Source organism: Bos grunniens, chromosome 1, assembly GCF_055505025.1.
Source record: "Bos grunniens cultivar Pamir isolate PY7600 chromosome 1, Bosgru_T2T1.0, whole genome shotgun sequence".
Taxonomy (NCBI): domain Eukaryota; kingdom Metazoa; phylum Chordata; class Mammalia; order Artiodactyla; family Bovidae; genus Bos; species Bos grunniens.
In genome coordinates this window covers 100,978,646-100,998,051 of record NC_141165.1, presented here as the reverse complement: position 1 = coordinate 100,998,051, position 19,406 = coordinate 100,978,646, and the positions used below count along the sequence as shown (strand labels likewise).

Genomic DNA, 19,406 nt, shown 5'->3' with positions numbered 1-19,406 from the left:
CAGTGATTTAGTATTAATTGAACATTTGTTGAGTGTTAGGACTCATGTAGGTATATCCTGTACACTAGCTAATTACATCTACATTCTCATTCTATTGTAAGGGTCCGTCAAGTTGTAAATTTCATGAAGTTTTAGAAATATTTATTAATATTTTAGGGATTCCCAGGTGGCACAGGGGTAAAGAATCCATCTGCCAATGAAGGAGACAGGAGTTCGAACCCTGGGTCAGGAAGGTCCCCTAGAGGAGAAAATGGCAACCCGTTCCAGTATTCTTGCCTGGAAAATCCCATGGACAGGGGAGCCCGGTGGACTATAAACCACAAAGAGTCAATTATAGGTCACAAAGAGTCAGACATGACTGAGCACTCACACACATTACTATTTTAAAAAATATCAAAAGAAGAAAAGAAAAACAGCCAAGAACAAAGATTCTGTGCAAGATCACCTACCAGTCTTTCTTGCAGAAAAAATACCCTAGAATCATTCTTATCAGGTGAGGGTTGAGGTGTATTCTGGGACACCTGTCACCAAAGGTAGGTCAGGTCAGTTCAGTTTTGTGTCTAACTCTTTGTGACCCCATGAACTGCAGCACACCAGGCTTCCCTGTCCATCACCAACTCCCAGAGCTTACTCAAACTCATGTCCATTGAGTTGATGATGCCATCCAACCATCTCATCCTTTCCATCCCCTTCTCCACCTTCAATCCTTCCCAGCATCATGGTCTTTTCAAATCAGTCAGTTCTCTACATCAGGTGGCCAAAGTATTAGAGTTTCAGCTTCAGCATCACTCCTTCCAATGAATATTCAGGACTGATTTCCTTTAGGATGGACTGGTTGGATGTCCTTACAGTCCAAGGGACTGTCAAGAGTCTTCTCCAACACCACAGTTCAAAGCATCGATTCTTCAGTGCTCAGCTTTCTTTATAGTCCAACTCTCACATCCATACATGACTACTAGAAAAACCATAGCTCTGACTAGATGGACCTTTGTTGGCAAAGTATTGTATGCTGTCTAGGTTGGTCATTGCTTTTCTTCCAAGGAGCAAGCCTCTTTTAATTTCATGGCTGCAGTCAGCATCTGCAGTGATTTTGGAGCCCCCCAAAATAAAGTCTGTCACTGTTTCCATTGTTTCCCCATCTATTTGCCATGAAGTGATGAGACCGGATGCCATGATCTTAGGTTTCTGAATGTTGAGTTTTTCACTCTCCTCTTTCCCTTTCATCAAGAGGCTCTTTAGTTCTTTACTTTCTGCCATAAAGGTGGTGTCATCTGCATATCTGAAGTTATTGATATATCTTGGCAATCTTGATTCCAGCTTGTGTGTGTTTCATCCAGTCCTGCATTTCTCATAATGTACTCTGCATATAAGTTAAATAAGCAGCGTGACAATATACAGCTTTGACGTACTCCTTTACCGATTTGGAACCAGTCTGTTGTTCCATGTCTAGTTCTAATTGTTGCTTCTTGATCTGCATACAGATTTCTCAGGAGGCAGGTCAGGTGGTCTGGTATTCCCAACTCTTTCAGAATTTTCCACAGTTTGTTGTAATCCACACAAAGGCTTTGGTATAGTCAATACAGCAGAAATAGATGTTTCTCTGGAACTCTCTTGCTTTTTTGGTGATCCAGTGGATGTTGGCAATTTAATCTCTGGTTCCTCTTTTCTAAATCCCCTTTTCTAAATCCAGCTTGAACATCTGGAAGTTCACGATTCACGTCCTGTTGAAGCCTGGCTTGGAGAATTTTGAGCATTACTTTGCTAGTGTGTGCTGCTGCTGCTGCTGCTGCTGCTGCTGCTAAGTCGCTTCAGTCATGTCCGTCTCTGTGCAACCCCATAGATGGCAGCCCACCAGGTTCCCCTGTCCCTGGGATTCTCCAAGCAAGAACACTGGAGTTGGTTGCCATTTCCTTCTCCAATGCATGAAAGTGGAAAGTGAAAGTGAAGTCGCTCAGTCGTGTCCGACTCTTTGCAACCCCATGGACTGCAGCCTACCAGGCTCCTCCATTCATGGGATTTTCCAGGCAAGAGTACTGGAGTGGGGTGCCATCGCCTTCTCCCACTAGTGTGTGAGATAAGTGCAATTGTGCGGTAGTTTGAACATTCTTTGGCATTGCCTTTCTTTGGGATTGGAATGAAAACTGATCTTTTCCAGTCCTGTGGCCACTGCTGAGTTTTCCAAATTTGCTGGAATATTGAGTACAGCACTTTCACAGCATCATTTTTTAGGATTTGAAATAGCTAAAGGTAGGTCAATATATCATAAAAGGCTCCTTTCAATCAGCAACCTGTCCACACCTCCAGGATCTCCCATTTATATAAAAACCTTTGGCTTCCTGGAATTTCTTTTAAATTTTTCATTCTAGATAATCCACAAAACTGTTTTATTTGTTTTGTGATGGTTTGGATTTATTAAGATGTAATGTCTCAGAGACATTTTTGTCTCTTTCTTGGTGCTGTGACTTAAGTATCTTCTCTCTATGACATTTGAGCAAGTTATGTAATCTTGGTTTATTCCAGATTGTTTTAAGGATTAAATAAGACTTAAAAGAACTTGGCAAAGCACCTAAAAGTAGGTGCTAAATAAACTTAAGCTATGACTAATAATGTTAAGATTTAGTTGTGGTCATATTAATAGTATTTAGTAGTAATACTAAATAGTAATAGTATTAGTAATAGTAATTTAGTTGTGGGCACAATAATAGTATTGTCTCTCCCTCTCCCAGCACTAGATATTTCATTGTTTGCCTGCTTTTTGTCACCTCTCTTCCCATTTGCTCCATGAAAGTGCTCACATGCAGGTTCTTGCCCCATCCCCTTTATATCTGGAGCTTCTACAATCTCTCAGGATCTCTTGATGTTATAGGTTACAGGGACACTTTGCAACCAAATCCATCTTTCCCAATGAAGGGACAAATCCCTCCTCTATAGCAGTCGAACTCCCCCAAAACAAGCAAAAAAACCTAAGCCTGATTTCTTTTAAAAATATCTTTTCTCCATCAGTTAAACTACTTTGGCCAGTCACTCCCAGATACACAACAAGTAAAAAGCCGTATTCTCACCAATCTCCAACCTCAGCCTCTGACCACATATCTTCCCACAACAAAGTGACAGATGGAAACTTTCCAAATGGCAAGGCATTTACTAAAAGATCAAGCATTTTGAACTTCTTGATTCTCACAAAAACAGTCCCTTGCATAAAACAAGAACAGTGAAACAGCTTGTACTGAAGGACCTGCAGGGCGAGCCTGCTTCCTTACATAGTTAAGTTCCGTACATATGAACGAGTTCCATTCTGAGAGTGTTTTCGTAAGTCCAGTTTGTGAGTCCAGCAAAGTTAACCTAGGTACCCAACTAACACATTCAGCTATACAGTACCATCCTATAACTTTTCACACACATTAAAAAAAAAAAAAACAAAAAACATTTTCAATCTTACAGGACAGTCCCTTGAAAAGTGCAGTAGTACAGTGCAACAGCTGGCACACAGGGGCTGGCATCAAGTGAACAGCCAAGAAGAGTTACTGACTGGAGAAGGGAGTAGAGGGGGGAGAGGATAGATCTGAAGGATTGTCAGCAATAGGAGATGGAGAGAAAGCTGCAGTTTCACTCACGCCTGACGATGGTACAGTTTCTCATTCTTGGCTGGATTCAATTCTATATACCCTCTTGAAAAAATGATCCAGTGATGTCTGGGTAGCAGCTCTTTTTTTCCTGATCATAGATGACACGATAGCCCTGGATTGCATTCTAAGTGACTGCTGCAGCCTTTGCATACTGTTCTACATTTGGGTCCTGTGCCTCAAAAGCTAACAGTGCCACCTCAAATAAAGAACGTCCCCTTGCTGTGTCCCATGTCATGAATCTCTTTGGTTCTTTGGTTTCTTCTTCTTCCTCTGGTCTCTGTTCTCTCTCTGGGCCTCCAGTTCCATCAGGTCTTCATTAGTAAGTTACACAAAGTAAGTGCACAAAAGCACAACCCCTTGTAGAGAATGCATGCACATGACAATGTACACCAGACACGTGAACTAATTTACATGATTAAACATGCAAATGCATGTTCCCATCTTTGAAAGTTCGCAGCACGAATGTTCATATATCGGGGATTTATATACTGGCCTCAAGATCACAGAGGCTGAGTGAAATGCCTTCCTGTTTCTTCTGCTGTCACCACCCAATACTTAGGGCCCCTTTTGGGGCCCCTTCTCCAGAACATAATCGGAGGCCCCTGTCTCCCTTTAATTTTCTGTATTCTTTCTTGTTAGGAATACAGCAACCCAAAGTATCAGGTCCATCTTTATGTGGGTACATACTTTGCTTCAGGAGTAAGTCTGTGATTCTCTGCAGGCAGTACTATCTATTTGCAGGTAAAGCTGGTACCAAGAAAAATGGTGCCTTATGTAACAGTTTCTACTAAGTGTATTCTGGAAATACCTATATAAACCATAAAAGAAGTCTGTCTTCCTGTTTACACTTCCTGTTCTGCTCCCAGCTCATACTTGAATTCTCTCCCTCACCTAGCTTCCTTTCTTCAATGCAGAATCTGTCTAATTTTTTGAACTAGAGATTCCAAGTCACAGACCTTTGTTTTCATTGTTTCATGATTTCTTTCCCATCTAATGCATCCCTGTTCAGCCTTCTCCTTTTCAGTTCCTTGCATTTTCCCCCAGCCCCTACAAATAATGATTCACCTATTGTTTGGCATTAGACCAGTGGTTCTCAGCCCTGGCTTCTCCAAGGACCTTTTTAAAAAAGTGCCCTGGGATGAGGCTTATCCCAAAACAACTGCACTAGAATCTCCAGAGAAGAAGCTGTGCATCAAAATGTGTTCAAAGCACTCAGTTGAAAATGCTGAGTTATAAAGGAGTATAAATATAAAGTCATAACCTTCCTTGACATTTATGCCCCTCAAGAGTCCCTTCCTCATTAGACCCTTAGTCAGCACATGCACTGACACTGACCAACACTGTGACACCTTGTCCATGAAATTCAGGATAAGACAAGAATGATGGGAGCATTTTCCATAGACCTATAAAAGAATATGGACTAGAGGAACCAAGTACTCCAGTTAAACTCTGATCTCCAAATTCAGATTAGCATTTATAGCCCAATCTTTATGTGTCCTCTTTGAAGGTCACAGACACAGAAATAAGAGCAGAGGCTAGAAGTTGCCAAAGGGCACAGTATTTAAGGAGGCACCCTCTTTCAGTGCCCTTCCTGCACTTATAAGACCCTGAGAGTGAGTGCCTCCTTAACCTTTGCATTTTAGGAGTCTCTCTTTACCTCATCCTAGTCTTCATTCCAAGTGGAGCTAAAGTGAGAGCTTTTCTAAAGGAATGCTGGGAAGAAAGGATGATTGTAATCATCCAGTTCAGTGAAAATTTAATGAGTAAAACTGATACAGCCCCCTGAAAATATCCTAGCATTATGATTTCAGAAATTGAAATGAGAATTATGACCTGACATTAATTCCCAGGGCTGTACCCTCCCCCAAATCCCACTGTCAATATGCAGCTCATGAAAGGTGATGGAGGAGAAGTTTTAATCAGAAGAGCAGCAATTTCTATTCGTGTTAGGAGAGAATGACAGTATATTTTAAATTGAAAGTTGAGTGTAATGATACTTTCTCTAGTAACATACTCAATATCTCTTAATTTCAATTCTTCATTCATCATCTCCGTTGTCACAAAGTACAACTGGATTACTCTGTGTGGAATGCCTAGTCCAGAGCTGGCATGATTGAGCGCTCAAAGCTGGTAACCATTTTGTCTCATCAGGAGGATAATGGAACTCAGAAAACACTTACCGCTGGAGGTCACCCCATCAGCAATTCCGCGTTATTTAAAGACAGAGTCCGGATAGGTACAGACTACGGGCTCTACCTCTCGCCAGTCCAAATCCACGATGATGGCCGGAAGTTCTCCTGCCACGTTGTAGTCAGGCCTGGCAGAGTCTTGAGGAGCTCCACCACAGTCAAGGTTTTTGGTAAGAGTTTCTGTTCTCTGGAGTCCCTGCCATGCTCCTGTTACTGTCTCCAGATTCTTCCCCCACCAAAGATGAAACACTGTTAGCTAGAGAGCAGCCACTCAAGAGTCCCCATTCTCGAGTTCTGTTTGTCTTGACACTTGTCATTCATGTTGGGGGTGGGGACGAGGGAAGGAAGCTAAAGAATGAGGATTCAGCTGCCATAGATCATCAGTTTCCTGGTGACCACTAACCACTACCTTACGAGCACTACCTTATGGTTTTCCATATGACCACTACTTTATGGTTTTAACATCTCCTGAGAATACGGGAAGTCTCTTTCGTTATAACTGCCACAATCTAATTGCTTAGTTGTCTAGTTGTATTAGTTGCTTGCTGGAGCAAGGTGGAATAAGACCAGTGTGAGAAAAGGTAGATGACAAACACAGCTCCAAAGAAACTCTGCAGGAGTCCTCTCGCCCCCACCAAGGCCAGCTGGGGTGAGAGACTGTCCAGCTCCTCCAGCAAAGAAACCTGCAGGGCTGGCCCTCTGACCCTGCATTTGCAGGAAAGTGGGGCTTAGCTGAAATATCCACTGTGGCCTCAATCAGACTACAGAGACTCTGCAGGTTGCAAATTTAAGGGAAATGGGAAAATTCTGTTTTGTTCAGTGATGCAAGGAAATATTAATGAATAGAAACTTGTTGGCTTTAGATATTTTTCATTTTTGTGACCAAGAACTGTGTTTCTCAAAACATCATTTTTCTGTTATTTTTATTTTTTGAATTTATTTTTTTATTAAAACATCATTTTTAAATGAAGGCCAAGAGGAAGGCAGTGATGTGGATGAGCAATTCATTGTTTTTGAAAATGAGGTAAAAGAGAAAATAATTCACAAAACCTAAGAGCATGGACTGGTAGATTTTTTTCTCAGTTAACCAAATGATAGGATAAGTGAAAAATCTTTGTTTTTATCTAGAATCTTATTGAATTACTACTAGAGATCACACAATCCAGTATTTTAAAGGAAATGAAAACCCTTTAGTTCATAAATAAGGAAATAGCTGCAGCCAAAATGTGTTTGAAGTCTCTTGCCGATAGCTTTTCCTATATGTCTTTCTTTGATTCGCACTGTCTTTCTCTTGCCTTCCTTCCCTTGCTGCTTCCTTACCTCTGTCTTTCTCTGTCTCGCCTCTGGGATGGGTTAGGGAAGAATCAATTGCCCCCGTGATCAGGTTCCCTATGGGGCCTAGACAGTGTCCTGTGATGAGTTGGAAAGACTGTTCATCTCTTTGATTGATAACACCATTCTCTCATTTATGGGGTGTGACTGTCTTAGCCCAAACACGAGACTGATTCATCTGGCCTCACTATTGGCAAATCAATGGAGGCAGTCATCCAGGATGTGAAAAGAAATAATTCTGTGTTAGGCAAACTGTGTCCCATTTGACCAGGGATTTTTGTACCATAACTCGATCTAATTGCCCTGTCAACATTTAAACCATGTCCTGTATCTCTTTGCTGCATTAAAGTATCTTCATCTTGGTCTAGAATGCTTTTCACTCTTTTCCATCTCATCCTTATGCCCTTCCACATCTCTCTGCCTCTATATTTTTGTTTGCTTCTTCTTTGAACTCCTTTCAGTGAATATGTAAAAATACAAGACACTGCTGACTTGTTCAAATAACTAGACTTTTCTGCTTTCTGATTTTCTCCTTTAGCAAATGAGCCAGATAGGTTGTGTTTGGACAGTCTTATCCAGTCTTTAATCTATTTGGGGTGTCACCCAAGTGTATATCATAGTGATCCTGGCACAGAGTTATACTGCATATCTTATTCAGGACCCACTCTGCGTCCCCAGGTGATTCCTCAAATAGAATAAGCCAAAAATAAAAACACGAAAACCTTGAAATAAATACTCATATGTGTCACTGAGCCATTCTACATGCCCTTCATCCAGTTTATTTCTCCTTCCTGAACACCTTTGTTCTCTACCAGACCATAAACTGGAAGCTTCCCCTCTGCCACTTCCTGGATCCCCCTCACTAGTCTCCTATGACTTGACCTTCCTTATGGGGAGTCCCCTGCCATCACAAGTTTGTTCTCCCACAATCTTGATTCCCCCCGAATAATCTGTTTCTATCTATCACCCCTGCAACTTTTAGTATACTTGTTCCTGCTTTCAGGCCCTTCATTCTACCAGCATTTGCTGCTAATAAGAGGTCAGAAATAGGGCTCCTCCCATTACTATTGTATCTTGGTTTGGGTTCCCCTAAAAGAAAACTTTGAGACAAGGATTTGAATTAATTTATTAGAGAGATAATCCTAGGAAATATAGGAGTGAGAAAAATATGTCAAGGAAGGGAAGGAAGATAATAAAATGTATATAATCAAGCCAGTTAGCAATGTGGGCTTAGAGCTCACTCCCACTGGGACATTGTGGAAGAACACGCATCAGAGTTATCCGCGACAAAGGTGAGGAAGCTGGGGCATTATCCACAACTCCCCACCTACTACCACCATTAACCCTCTGGGACTTCCAGTCTGCCCTGTTTGTGGACTGAGTGAGTGTCCATAACCCCAGCAAATCTTCAGGAGAGAGTCATAGGTGTGCCCAGCAAGAGGCTGTATGGATGCAGCAGAGGCTAAGTGGATGTAGCAGACACTGATGGTAGCTGTGACAAGGGTCTTAATATTTTATCCACTGGTTCATAGAGGACTATGTCTGTTATACTCAAATTATCTTGAGGCTACTTCAGTTCAGCATGATGTTCTCAATGTCTGTTTTATGCTGTGCATTATCAATGCTATAGATGGAGAGATGAATAAAGCATCCTGGCTTTAGGAACTTACAGTTTAGCAGAACAACAAAATCAGTGAAACAGTCCCTGATCTTTTCTGATGCCAAGCAACTAAATAAGAACCAGGTGTTTTCCCAGTTCCCTTCAGGGGCCTTAACTTATGCTTTATTTCTAGACCTGTGGGCACATAGACTGTTCCTCTCTTTTCTCTGCCCACTGCCTGTCCCCTCCCCTCCCTCACATTCCTACTTTCACCTGCTCCTCTTGTTGCAGTTTAGTTGCTAAGTCATGCCCAACCATTTCGCAACCCCACAGACTGTAGCCTACCAGGTTCCTCTGTCTGTAGAATTTCCCAGGCAAGGATACTGGAGTGGATTGCCGTTTCCTTCTCCAGGAAATCTTCCTAACTCAGGGATCAAACCCTCATCTCCTGCATTGACAGGTGGATTCTTTACCACTAAGCCACCTGGAAAAGCCCTTTGCACCTGACTCACCCATAATCATCTTTAAAGTATCAAATGTCCCCTCTTCCAAAAGCCTCCTCTTATTCCCCAAGATTGGGTTAGCAGCTTCTCTTAAAAGCTTTCTTCAAATCCTACATGTCCCTAAAAACAGTTCTTATATCAATTCTAATTTCTAGTTTTTGTACATGCATTTTCCATGTAAATGTAAATTTCTCAATGAATATGATGTGTCTACCTTTGTTTCCTTGGCATCTAATATACTGCTGGAACACAGTGGGAGTTTAATAAATATCTGATGAGTTATGAATTTTTCACACACATGCGTGTGCGTGCACACACACACACACACACACACTAGTGACCAGGCAGGGTATCATTCAGGACCACTAACTAACTGTTTTATTTGCCTTTAAGCTAAGCCGGAAATCCCCATGATTGTGGAAAATAACTCCATGGATGTCATTGGAGAGGTGAGTCACATTAAAGCCTTTGAAAATTGACAGTATAATATGTCAAGGTGTGTTCATTTGCCTCATTGCTCAGAATGTTTTCTCAAAGGACCTTAATCCAATTAATTTCTGATAGGAATAAAGGTAAGCTAATTTGATTGGTCAAGGCTGTATATTGTCACCCTGCTTATTTAACTTTTATGCAGAGTATCATGAGAAATGCTGGGCTGGAAGAAACACAAGCTGGAATCAAGATTGCTGGGAGAAATATCAATAACCTCAGATATGTAGATGACACCATCCTTATGGAAGAAAGTGAAGAAGAACTAGACAGCCTCTCAATGAAAGTGAAAGAGGAGAGTGAAAAAGTTGGAGCTCAACATTCAGAAAACGAAGATCATGGCATCTGGTCCCATCACTTCCTGACAAATAGATGGGGAAACAGTGGAAATGGTGGCAGACTTTATTTTGGGGGGGCTCCAAAATCACTGCAGATGGTGGTTGCAGCCATGAAATTAAAAGACACTTACTCCTTGGAAGGAAAGTTATGACCAACCTAGACAGCATATTAAAAAGCAGAGACATTACTTGGCCAACAAAGGGATGTCCATCTAGTCAAGGCTATGGCTTTTCCAGTAGTCATGTATGGATGTGAGAGTTGGACTGTAAAGAAAGCGAGTGCTGAAGAATTGATGCTTTTGAACTGTGGTGTTGGAGAAGACTCTTGAGAGTCCCTTGGACTGCAAGGACATCCAACCAGTCAATCCTAAAGGAAATCAGTCCTGAATATTCTTTGGAAGGACTGATGCTGAAGCTGAAACTCCAATACTTTGGCCACCTGATGCAAAGAACTGACTCATTGGAAAAGACCTTGATGCTGGGAAAGATTAAGGGCAGGAGGAGAAGGAGAAGAGGATAAGATGGTTGGATGGCATCACTGATTCAATGGACATGAGTTTCGGTAAACTCCAGGAGTTGGTAATAGACAGGGAGGCCTGGCATGCTGCGGTTCATGGGGTCACAAAGAGTTGGACATGACTGATCGACTGAACTGAACTGAACTGGATTCTAGAAACCAAAAAGGAATCCTTATTTTCTGCCTTAGGGCTGTCAGAATGTATGATCTTGTGATCCTTAGTCCTTAAATTTCCTGGAAAAATTGTCTCAGTTGTTTACATTTCTGTTGACTAAAAATTGAAGTAGATAGTGAAGGAAACGTAGGGTGGAAAGCAGTGTGAATACTGATGTAAGAAGGAGGTTTTGCTCAGCTGACACTAGTTTGTTCTAATTCATTTCCTATATCAGCTTTCCCAGTGTTTTTATTTTTAAGTGATAAGAGGAAATGTGCCCATCTGAACTTTTTCAGAATTCTGGCTATTTTTAGGCAATATAGGAAGGGAAGGAGGAAAAGGAAATTGGAATCTGACTTTAATTTCTTGCAGGTAGTTCCCAGCCTCTAGTCTTTGGGATCTGGTCTCACTTCTCAGCTCTTCCTCCTATTGGCTGTGACCTTGTGCTAATTAATTATTACATCTTTGTAGTCAGGTTTCCAATGTATATGAAAGGGATGAGGAGAGTTTTTGCATATTGTTGTTGTTTTTAAGATGGCTTCCCAGGTGGCATTAGTGGTAAAGAACCTGACTGTTAATGCAGGAGATGCAAGAGACATGGGTTTGATCCTTGGGTCAGGAAGGTCCTCTGGAGAAGGGAATGTCAACCCACTCCAGTATTCTTGCCTGGAGAATCCCATGGAGAGAGGAACTTGGAGGGCTACAGTCCATAGAGTCACAAAGAGTTGGACATGACTGAAGTGTCTTAGCAGCATGTTGTTTTTAAGAATGGAACAAAATAATGTGTGAAAAGTTCTTAGTTCATTGTTTGATATAGAGTGCTTAATAAGCATTTTCATTGACTATTATGTGTTGTTACTCAGCTGTCTTGTGACATTATGACTTCATTCAAACTTTTCAAAACCCCAAGTAAAATGAATATTCTCCATTAATTTTCAAACATGTCCTATTAAATGGGATTAGAGAAAATTATACTCCTAGTTTCTTCTAGCCCCAAGAATATTAAATAACTTATGATATCTTGTCATATTTTCACTGAATATCAGTCATGTAATTTGACAGCTGCATACAAATCATAACTCAGGCTCTGTGGTATGATTTTAGATGAGTGTATTATCCAAGTCTTTGTATCTTTTGTAGATTTTATGGATGGGTCTCTTAGATTGTTATTGTAATCCTGGGTACATAGAAACGGTTTCCATTTTTTGGTTCTGCCACAATTAATTTTCAAGTTTATTAGTGTACTTCATTTCAGTAGTTTAAATAAAAGATAATCTCATGATATAATGTTTGGTAGGTGTTTTTGTTTCTTGTGAGGATTTTCCTGTAGTTTCTTCGGCCAATGTTTACAAGTAATGTGGACTCAGTCCATGTATTGTTCTAATTCATTTCCTACACCACCTTTCCCAACTTTCCAATCACAAGATTGGATCTAAGAATTTCAGTTTTTAAGAAAAGGACTTTGTCTTACGTGTCATCAGATTTTCTCTTCTGTACCCATACTTCTCTAGGCACTAACTAGAAAAACCAGAGAATGTTCCTTCCTGAGGAATTAGTGAATAATCTCTCACAACTCCACATAATCAGCTGCAGGACACAGCTTGTCCATGGATCTTTTAAGACCTTGCCAAACATTAGCAATTTCTCACTCTGATATTCTTATAATCCCCATTGTATTTTTAATAGCATATAAATTCTTCAAAGCCCTTTCACATACTTTTACCACATGATACTCCCAATAAGCCTCTGAAATAGGTAGAGATCTGTCAAATCACAGATGAGAAACTGGGTTTGGAGAGTCTAAACCACCGGCTAAGCCACTAACAAAAGGCAGAACTAGGATGAGACTTTAGCATGCCCATACCCAGGCAGAACTGCATAGCAAGGAGATCATGCTTCAGGGGCCAATAGAAATGAGGTCAAATCCTGATTCGACCACTTTACCAGCAAGATAGCCTCATCAAGTAGTTAAGCTCTACGTGTCTCAACTAACCCATTTCTAAAGCCAGGATCATAATAAATATTATGTTGGGTTCTTAGGTACATTAGATTTATCCACAGTAATGAGTAAATAGCACAGAGTCAGTGTCTCAGAAATGTCTTTTTTCCCTGCCACTATTTATCATGCACTCACTCTCTTTCACTTATTCCTTCCTCTGTATGTATATTCATAAATCTACTATGTGACTGATTTTCAGAGACAATGGGGAATAATGAAATGGCAGAATATAGATTGTGGAATTTGATAGATCTTGGCCTGAATTCTCCTTCATCACTATTAATTCTGGGCCTTAGACCTCAGATTCTTAGGTTCCTCATCAGTGAACAGGGACAATGATTCCAACCTCACAATGGTGACCTAAGGACCAAATGAGAGAACCATATGCAAAGTATCTACCATCTGGCAACCACAAGTGCTCAGTAATGGTAATTTCCTATCCCCATTCCTTCATCTCTTAGAAATTATCATGCACCTATGGAATGCCTTACTAGGTGCTACACTTTCACTACACCAGGAGCCCTGTGTTAGAGCAACAGGGATTTGAACTGTGTCTTCCAGTGTCACCAGTTAAAGTTACGAAGTGTATGGTTAATTTAGTTTTCCTGTAGAAGAGAAAAGTCCCCTGATAATTCTAACACTGAAGCCTTTCAGGCTTAGACATGCTAGAGAGTGACACTGACATTGTCACACCCCCTATCGATGTCATGTTCTTGCGTATTTTCAAGGGCTTGGCTTTGCCAGGGCCCCCAACATGGCACACAGCCTTGCTGCCACAGCTCCATGGAAAGAAAGGGAGTCTTTAACCTAAACTTCAACAGCTACCCCCACCCCCCCCGCACATATAGCAGATTTTTGCTCTAGAGCAAAAGATACTGGGCTGAAGAGCCTGCCAACACAGCCCATAGCCCTCTATATCCACTCTGATAATGCAGCAAAAGAAGACACAGGAGAGATACAGGAAAACTACTCAACAGGGCAGTCTTTCCACGATGCAGACTCTTCCTGCTGCCTGTGCTTTTACTTGACCATCTCCATGGGGTCCTCTCCTTGTCACTCTCTATCATGTTTTATAAAATTTAGGGAAAAAACTAGAAAACAAACAAATAAAAAACTACTTCACATGAACAGGAAGCAAAAGCAAATGGGATTAAAATGCCTGAAAAAGGAAGAGAGGTTAAAATAATAAGACTCATGGAAAAAAGACACTGTAATCTTAAAACCAAACATCAGAGTTTAGCGGAGAGCTCCATTAGCTATTTACAGAATTTGATTGTTCATGTTTATTTAATTTTGGTTTTACAAAACTTGAGTTTCTGCGGATTTCTTATCCTTCTTAAACTCTATTCCTTGTGTGTGTGTGTTTTAGATATTGCAGCCTCTTTTTCCCTCCTAGCTCTTTGTGGCATAATAAGGCTCCTGAGTCCATATCTCCAGCCAGGTGATGACCAGCCGCCACCATCATTTGCAGCAGTGAGCCCTGAGCTTTCACCACAGGTGAAGACAGTCCTCAAAGGGGCAACACACTTTTGGGGGGGAAACCACAAGGGAAGTGAAGCTTTAATTTCAGGCACATTTCTAGAAAAAGAGGGAAATAACAAGACTACACTACAGTGTGCGTTTTTCACGTCTGGTGTTTGGACTTGTGTCTTTTCCACAAACAGCTCACAAGGAAGACAAGATATGGCTGTTAGAGCTGCTGACAAGTCTAAGAACAAGCAGTAGAAAGGAACCACGTAGGTAAGGCCCGAATGAGGCAAGATGCCATTATTATACCAACATCTTGTCTGCTTTAGGGAGATGAGTGACTGAAAGCACTCACACTATCTACAAGATGAGATACTGGCTTAGTCTCCACTTGTCCTCTGCATCTCTCACCATACCCTCCTCCCCACTCCCAACCCAGTTTTAAATATATGTAAATAATAAGATTTAATAGGAATCATCCAAAACAAATCAGCTCCAGCACAAAGACCAGAGTGGTTTCCAGGTTGATCCTATTCAAATCCTGTGTTAACATTTTAAACATGTTCTCAGCAGCCCAGGGAATTTACCTCTCCTTATGGACCATGGGATTCCTTTTTTTCAAAGCATCTCTGAATACTTAAAGATGAACAGCTTTCAAAAAATTGGAGAACAAAGCATTGGCACGTAATGCCAATAATCTGAGGCATATAATCTGAAACCTACTGTTTAAATGAATGAGTGATCCATGTAGTCTGTGGATACAAAACAAAAGCAACTTTACTCATTAAAACTGACCTCAGAAGTGAAGAAAATGTTCTCTGCCCTTCATTCTCCCAGACAGTCAAGGTCTCTTACCTTTCCATGGTGAACTTTCTCTGGGAGCTGTCTTTCTCATCTTCACATTACTTCTCTGTCCCTTTTTCAGTTTTCTGCCTCTCTTCGTTCTTTCTCCTTATATAGCCCATCTCTCCACCTTTTTCTTTTTCTTTCTGAGTTTCTTTCACCTCCTCCTCACAAACTCCTCCTTTAACAAAGCTTAATATGAAATTGAATTATGTTTTTAAAATATGAACAAATTTTTATATGCTCTACTCTTAATGTTTAATTCAAGTGAATTGGAAAGTCTTTAATTCTCTGTGATAATTATCCATTAATTACTTATCTGTTAGATTGCTGGAAGGACTTACAGGATTAAGATGGGTTATTCTGATAAAACAGCTTTAATATAAGACTGCAATAATGGGAGAAAGATATACATTGAAAGAGTCTGGAGATCTCAGGCCCACGTTTCTTTTTTTCTTCCGCTGCTGGGTCCCACAGAACCAGCTTTACATCCAGTTCTTAAATCAACACCAGAACGTGTGCAAACACCTTGTCCCAGAAAGCCTGGGCTCTGCTCATCGTGGGGTCTCCAGAATGAGCTGGCCACATAGGCATATCCCAGCCACCCATCCAGTCTCAACCATCAAAACCTTCAGCTCCCCCAAAACCAAGTGCTAGGCATAAATCCCATTATTTCCACTCATTGAGGCTGACAGCCTGGTACATTCTGCCCCCAAATAACTCACAGACCCATGGTTAGTATATTTTAAAGTTTTTGTGAATACTGTTCTAAGGAACCTTAGCTAAGATAAACATTTGGCCAATTCAGACATGCTGAGAATAACCCATACTGTTCTTTCTCTTAAAAACAAAATCCTACCAAGCTACTTTCCTGTATATTTAAGCTGGAACTAAAAGGACTTTTTTGCTATGGGTCTAAAGTCAGTGTTTTCAGAATAAATTTCTCCCAAGCCCCCGTTTAAACAAAATGAAAGGGGTGAGCTGCCCCAGACTGGTCTTTCTCTCTCTGGCAGGCCTCCTTCTCAGCCCTCACCTTCCGCCTCATCTCTAGGATGGCCCTTTCCACCTCCTCCAGGGCTCGTTCTCTCCTCTCCACTGCCCGCTCCCGCCATTCCACCGCCCTCTCCCTCCTCAGAAGCTCCTTTTCTCTTTGGCTGGCCCATAAAGCCAGGGCCCCCATCTGCTCCAGGAGCCTGGCCCAGTCTCCCTCAATACCCGTGGGGAGCTGCGACCCTTGAGGCCTGGGGTCCTGACGCTGCCCAGCTTGCCCGTGGCCGCTCTTCTCCAGCTCGTCTTTGTGCATGCTTTTCAGATGCTTCCATAGGGCTGTGGTGCCCACGTTAACCCCAGGGCCCCGGCTCACCTGCCTGCCACACAGGCGGCAGGTGGCATATTGGTTGGGGTGGTGCCCGGCACGGGCAGGGGCCAAGTGGAAATATTCCCAGGCCTCAGAAAACCGAGTCCCCTTGTTGTGGGGCATCGGGGTGGGCGTGGCACCGACAAAAGGGGCTACAGGTTCTCCCGCCTCACTGATCTCCTCCTCCTCCTTCACTTCCAAGCGCCCTTTTGCCTTCATCCTGTTTCCATCCTCTTCCTCTTCTTCCCGCCTCATCCTGTCTCCACTTTACAGCTTTCCTTGAGCCAGAAGTCTCTAAAGCTAAAAGTGTACTTGGGAAGGGACTGGGTGACTCTCAGGGATTTGCAATAGTGGTCAAAGGCTGGCCACACCTGGGAGGTGTGATGTTTCCTCCTTTCTGCTTCACTGGAGAGTCAGGGTGAGTCAGAGCCAAGTAAAATGGCCTTTGGGGCTCGCCTGTACTTTCCCTCCATGACCCGGATACGTGCTGATCCCTCCTTGGCTGGGCCAGAAGACAGGATAACTCAGTGAAGCAATTATTAATACAAAGCTTTCCAGTGAGCTCAGTGTTCAGTACCTCAACCAGCACCACAGGTGTTTTTGAATACTGAGAATTTCAGGTATTCTCTTGATTCTTCTCCTGGCTGCTTCCACTGCTTCGGTGCTCCCGGAGACCTGTGTGATGCACTTTGGAGGCAGGAGGAGCAACCTCAGGGTTCAGGCTGTCCAGAATACCAGAGCGAGGGCCTCACTGGATCTCCCTCAGTGTGGGTAGAAGCGAACAGAGACTGATGCTAATGTAGAAGAGACTCGCTGTTCCTCTGAACAGATGCAGAAGTCAGTCCAGAAGCTACAAAGCCTGTCAGGGTCTGGGAAATACAGTTCCCAGTGTAAAGTCAGCTTGCCCCTAGAGAGGTTCCTTGGGGGCTGGGATTCTAAGAACTCCAAACAGCAGGCTTAGCTGTTTTCAGCAGGAGGAGCTGGCATACCTGGAGGAGAGAGCAGGGGAACACATCTCCACAGCCTGGTTGTGTCAGGGAGACCTCAGCAAGCAGCTCACCACACTCCACCTTCCTCATCACCATCACCTGCAAAGCCAGCAGTGGATGAAATCTTCCTGATGGCAACTTCCTCCAGATGTTTGGTGTAGGGACCCCCATTTTAAGGATAAATTAACACATGGAAAGTTATGGTACATTTTAAAAAGAGCCTGACTGCTCTCTCTTAGATCATTTTTTAAATGATTGAGAACCTTATCCATCAAGCTTTGCCACCCTGAGCAATTCGGAAGTACCACCCAGCCCCAAGTGGGTACGTACTTACCGGCAAGCAAGGCTTAGGACTGGTCTCTGAGGGTTCCGATGCAGGGAGTGCTCCTACCACGTTGGAAGGTTGTTAGCTGCCTGCTGCCACCAGGAGGAGGGCACTCCACTTCCTGTTCCCTCCCACTTCCAGAGAAGCCTTGTTTCTACATGGGTGTGACCATACCTGTAGGGTTTTTCTGCAATAAATGCAGACCTTTTCTCCTTCTCCTTCCACCACCAAAAAAAGTTGTCCCTGGCAAATGTTGTGAAGTAAAACAATAAATCAAGCACCTACAAGTCTTAGTCGTTTCCAGAAGACTAGATCATCTGGCCTCTCATCTCAAGCAAAGAAGATTTAAGACACGGGAACGGTGAAAAATGGGCAAAAAAAGAAACCACATGCCTTGAGGATACCTGTGATTTCAAATATTTTGTCCAGTTGTCAGGCCGTGGTCTCCATTGTTGGTTGGAAACTATTGGTATTATAAATAAAGTCAGTAGAAAAGTCAGAGAACTTGCAAAAAGGGAAGATTAAATAAAAGGACCCTTCTCCTGCAATTTAAAGAAATATAGAAAATTTGAGATTGATTTCTATTATATTATGTAACTAGAATTGGAAAAGCTGAAATCTGTTGGCTTCTACTTTCAGTTGAAGTGAAATAAAGGGATAATCACAACTTAAGCAAAAAATATAAATTTACAGATAGATAGATTTTAGAAGGAAAACCTACTAAGAGGAGACAAGCACATTTTAAAGATATCCATGGGAGGAAAAACCTTGAGTTACAGGAAGAAAATACAGAAATGGTAGAATAGAAAACATGTAGAGACTAAAAGTTAAATTTCAAGTGAAAAGTAAATGTGTGGGGCCTGGAGAGACTCCAAATAGAAATGAAGAGTTGGTAAACAAATAGGGGAATTTATTTTAAGGATTTTTCTTTCTAGACTAATAAGCTAAATATTTTCAAACTGATTCTGTGAAAAGTCCTTTGGAAATGGTCCTGTCCAAACTGAACCAAACTGAATATGGGATCATTTACAAATGGTCACCATTTCAGTATTTCATCTGTGGAAATAAAAGAATGATCAGTGTTGCAGCCAGATTTGGATTTATTTTTCCTGACTTGTCAATCTCATCTTGCTCCAGCCTCTGCTTCCAACATCCCCAACTCACACCCAAGTCCATGAACCAATCCATTGCCCATCTTTTGTGAATTTCCCACTACTTTCCACCTGTAGGTTCCAGGCCTGACTCTTCCCTGTCCATAAAATATAATTGTGCCAAGTTGTTCCCAGATTTCATCCTTCTCTGCACTCCCACAGAACTCTCCAAATGCTTTTTGGCACTTTCTACAGAATTCTTTGTGGTATTACTCACTTATACCATATGTACTTAGAATAATGTGCTGGAGAAACCAATAATTTGCTTGTTTCGTGAATACTTCATAAACAGACTCACACTGACTGAGTGAATGATTTTGACTCCTCAGCAGAGAAAGGTGTGTGTGTGTGTGTGTGTACATGTTTGTATGCATATGTACATAAACTCTTGTTCATATTTATTTCATATTTTTTTCATATCTGACATGTTTTTCTTCTTAATCCTTTGAAAGTTAACAAAGAAATACAACTTGGCTTGCTCAGCAAAATCACATATGCTTGACATTTCATAACATGTTTGACTTCAG

General features: G+C 41.8%; 2 protein-coding genes across 6 annotated transcripts in view; one reads left to right on the top strand and one right to left on the bottom strand.

The window, feature by feature from the left end:
- The window catches only part of CD96 (CD96 molecule), a 96,678-nt gene that overhangs the window by 20,822 nt on the left and 56,450 nt on the right, over window positions 1-19,406 (top strand). For 2 of the 3 annotated variants that reach the window (XM_086407187.1, XM_086407198.1), the window contains exons 4-5: window positions 5,778-5,985; window positions 9,644-9,699. In XM_086407187.1, coding sequence (XP_086263313.1) covers window positions 5,778-5,985; window positions 9,644-9,699 — 264 coding nt within the window. Of the gene's footprint in view, window positions 1-5,777; window positions 5,986-9,643; window positions 9,700-9,884; window positions 12,038-19,406 lie in introns of those variants that run through there. The other variant, XM_086407205.1, reaches the window with a different exon arrangement.
- On the bottom strand, window positions 15,416-17,844 carry ZBED2 (zinc finger BED-type containing 2). 3 transcript variants are annotated; one of them, XM_086407296.1, is made up of 3 exons: window positions 17,738-17,844; window positions 17,404-17,502; window positions 15,416-17,283 (listed from the first exon to the last, which is right to left on the bottom strand). In XM_086407296.1, exon 3 carries the CDS (start codon window positions 16,667-16,669, stop codon window positions 16,016-16,018), a length of 654 nt encoding a protein of 217 aa, XP_086263422.1. In that variant the 5' UTR covers window positions 16,670-17,283; window positions 17,404-17,502; window positions 17,738-17,844; the 3' UTR covers window positions 15,416-16,015. The 3 variants fall into 3 exon arrangements, with proteins under 3 accessions (XP_086263422.1, XP_086263406.1, XP_086263414.1); XM_086407280.1 differs by having other exon boundaries at window positions 15,416-17,502; XM_086407288.1 differs by lacking the exon at window positions 17,404-17,502 and having other exon boundaries at window positions 15,416-17,403; window positions 17,738-17,824.

Bases quoted from the DNA above. Each gene is read 5' to 3' on its own strand.
- ZBED2 (XM_086407280.1), bottom strand. From the start codon at position 16,669: ATGAGGCGGGAAGAAGAGGAAGAGGATGGAAACAGGATGAAGGCAAAA.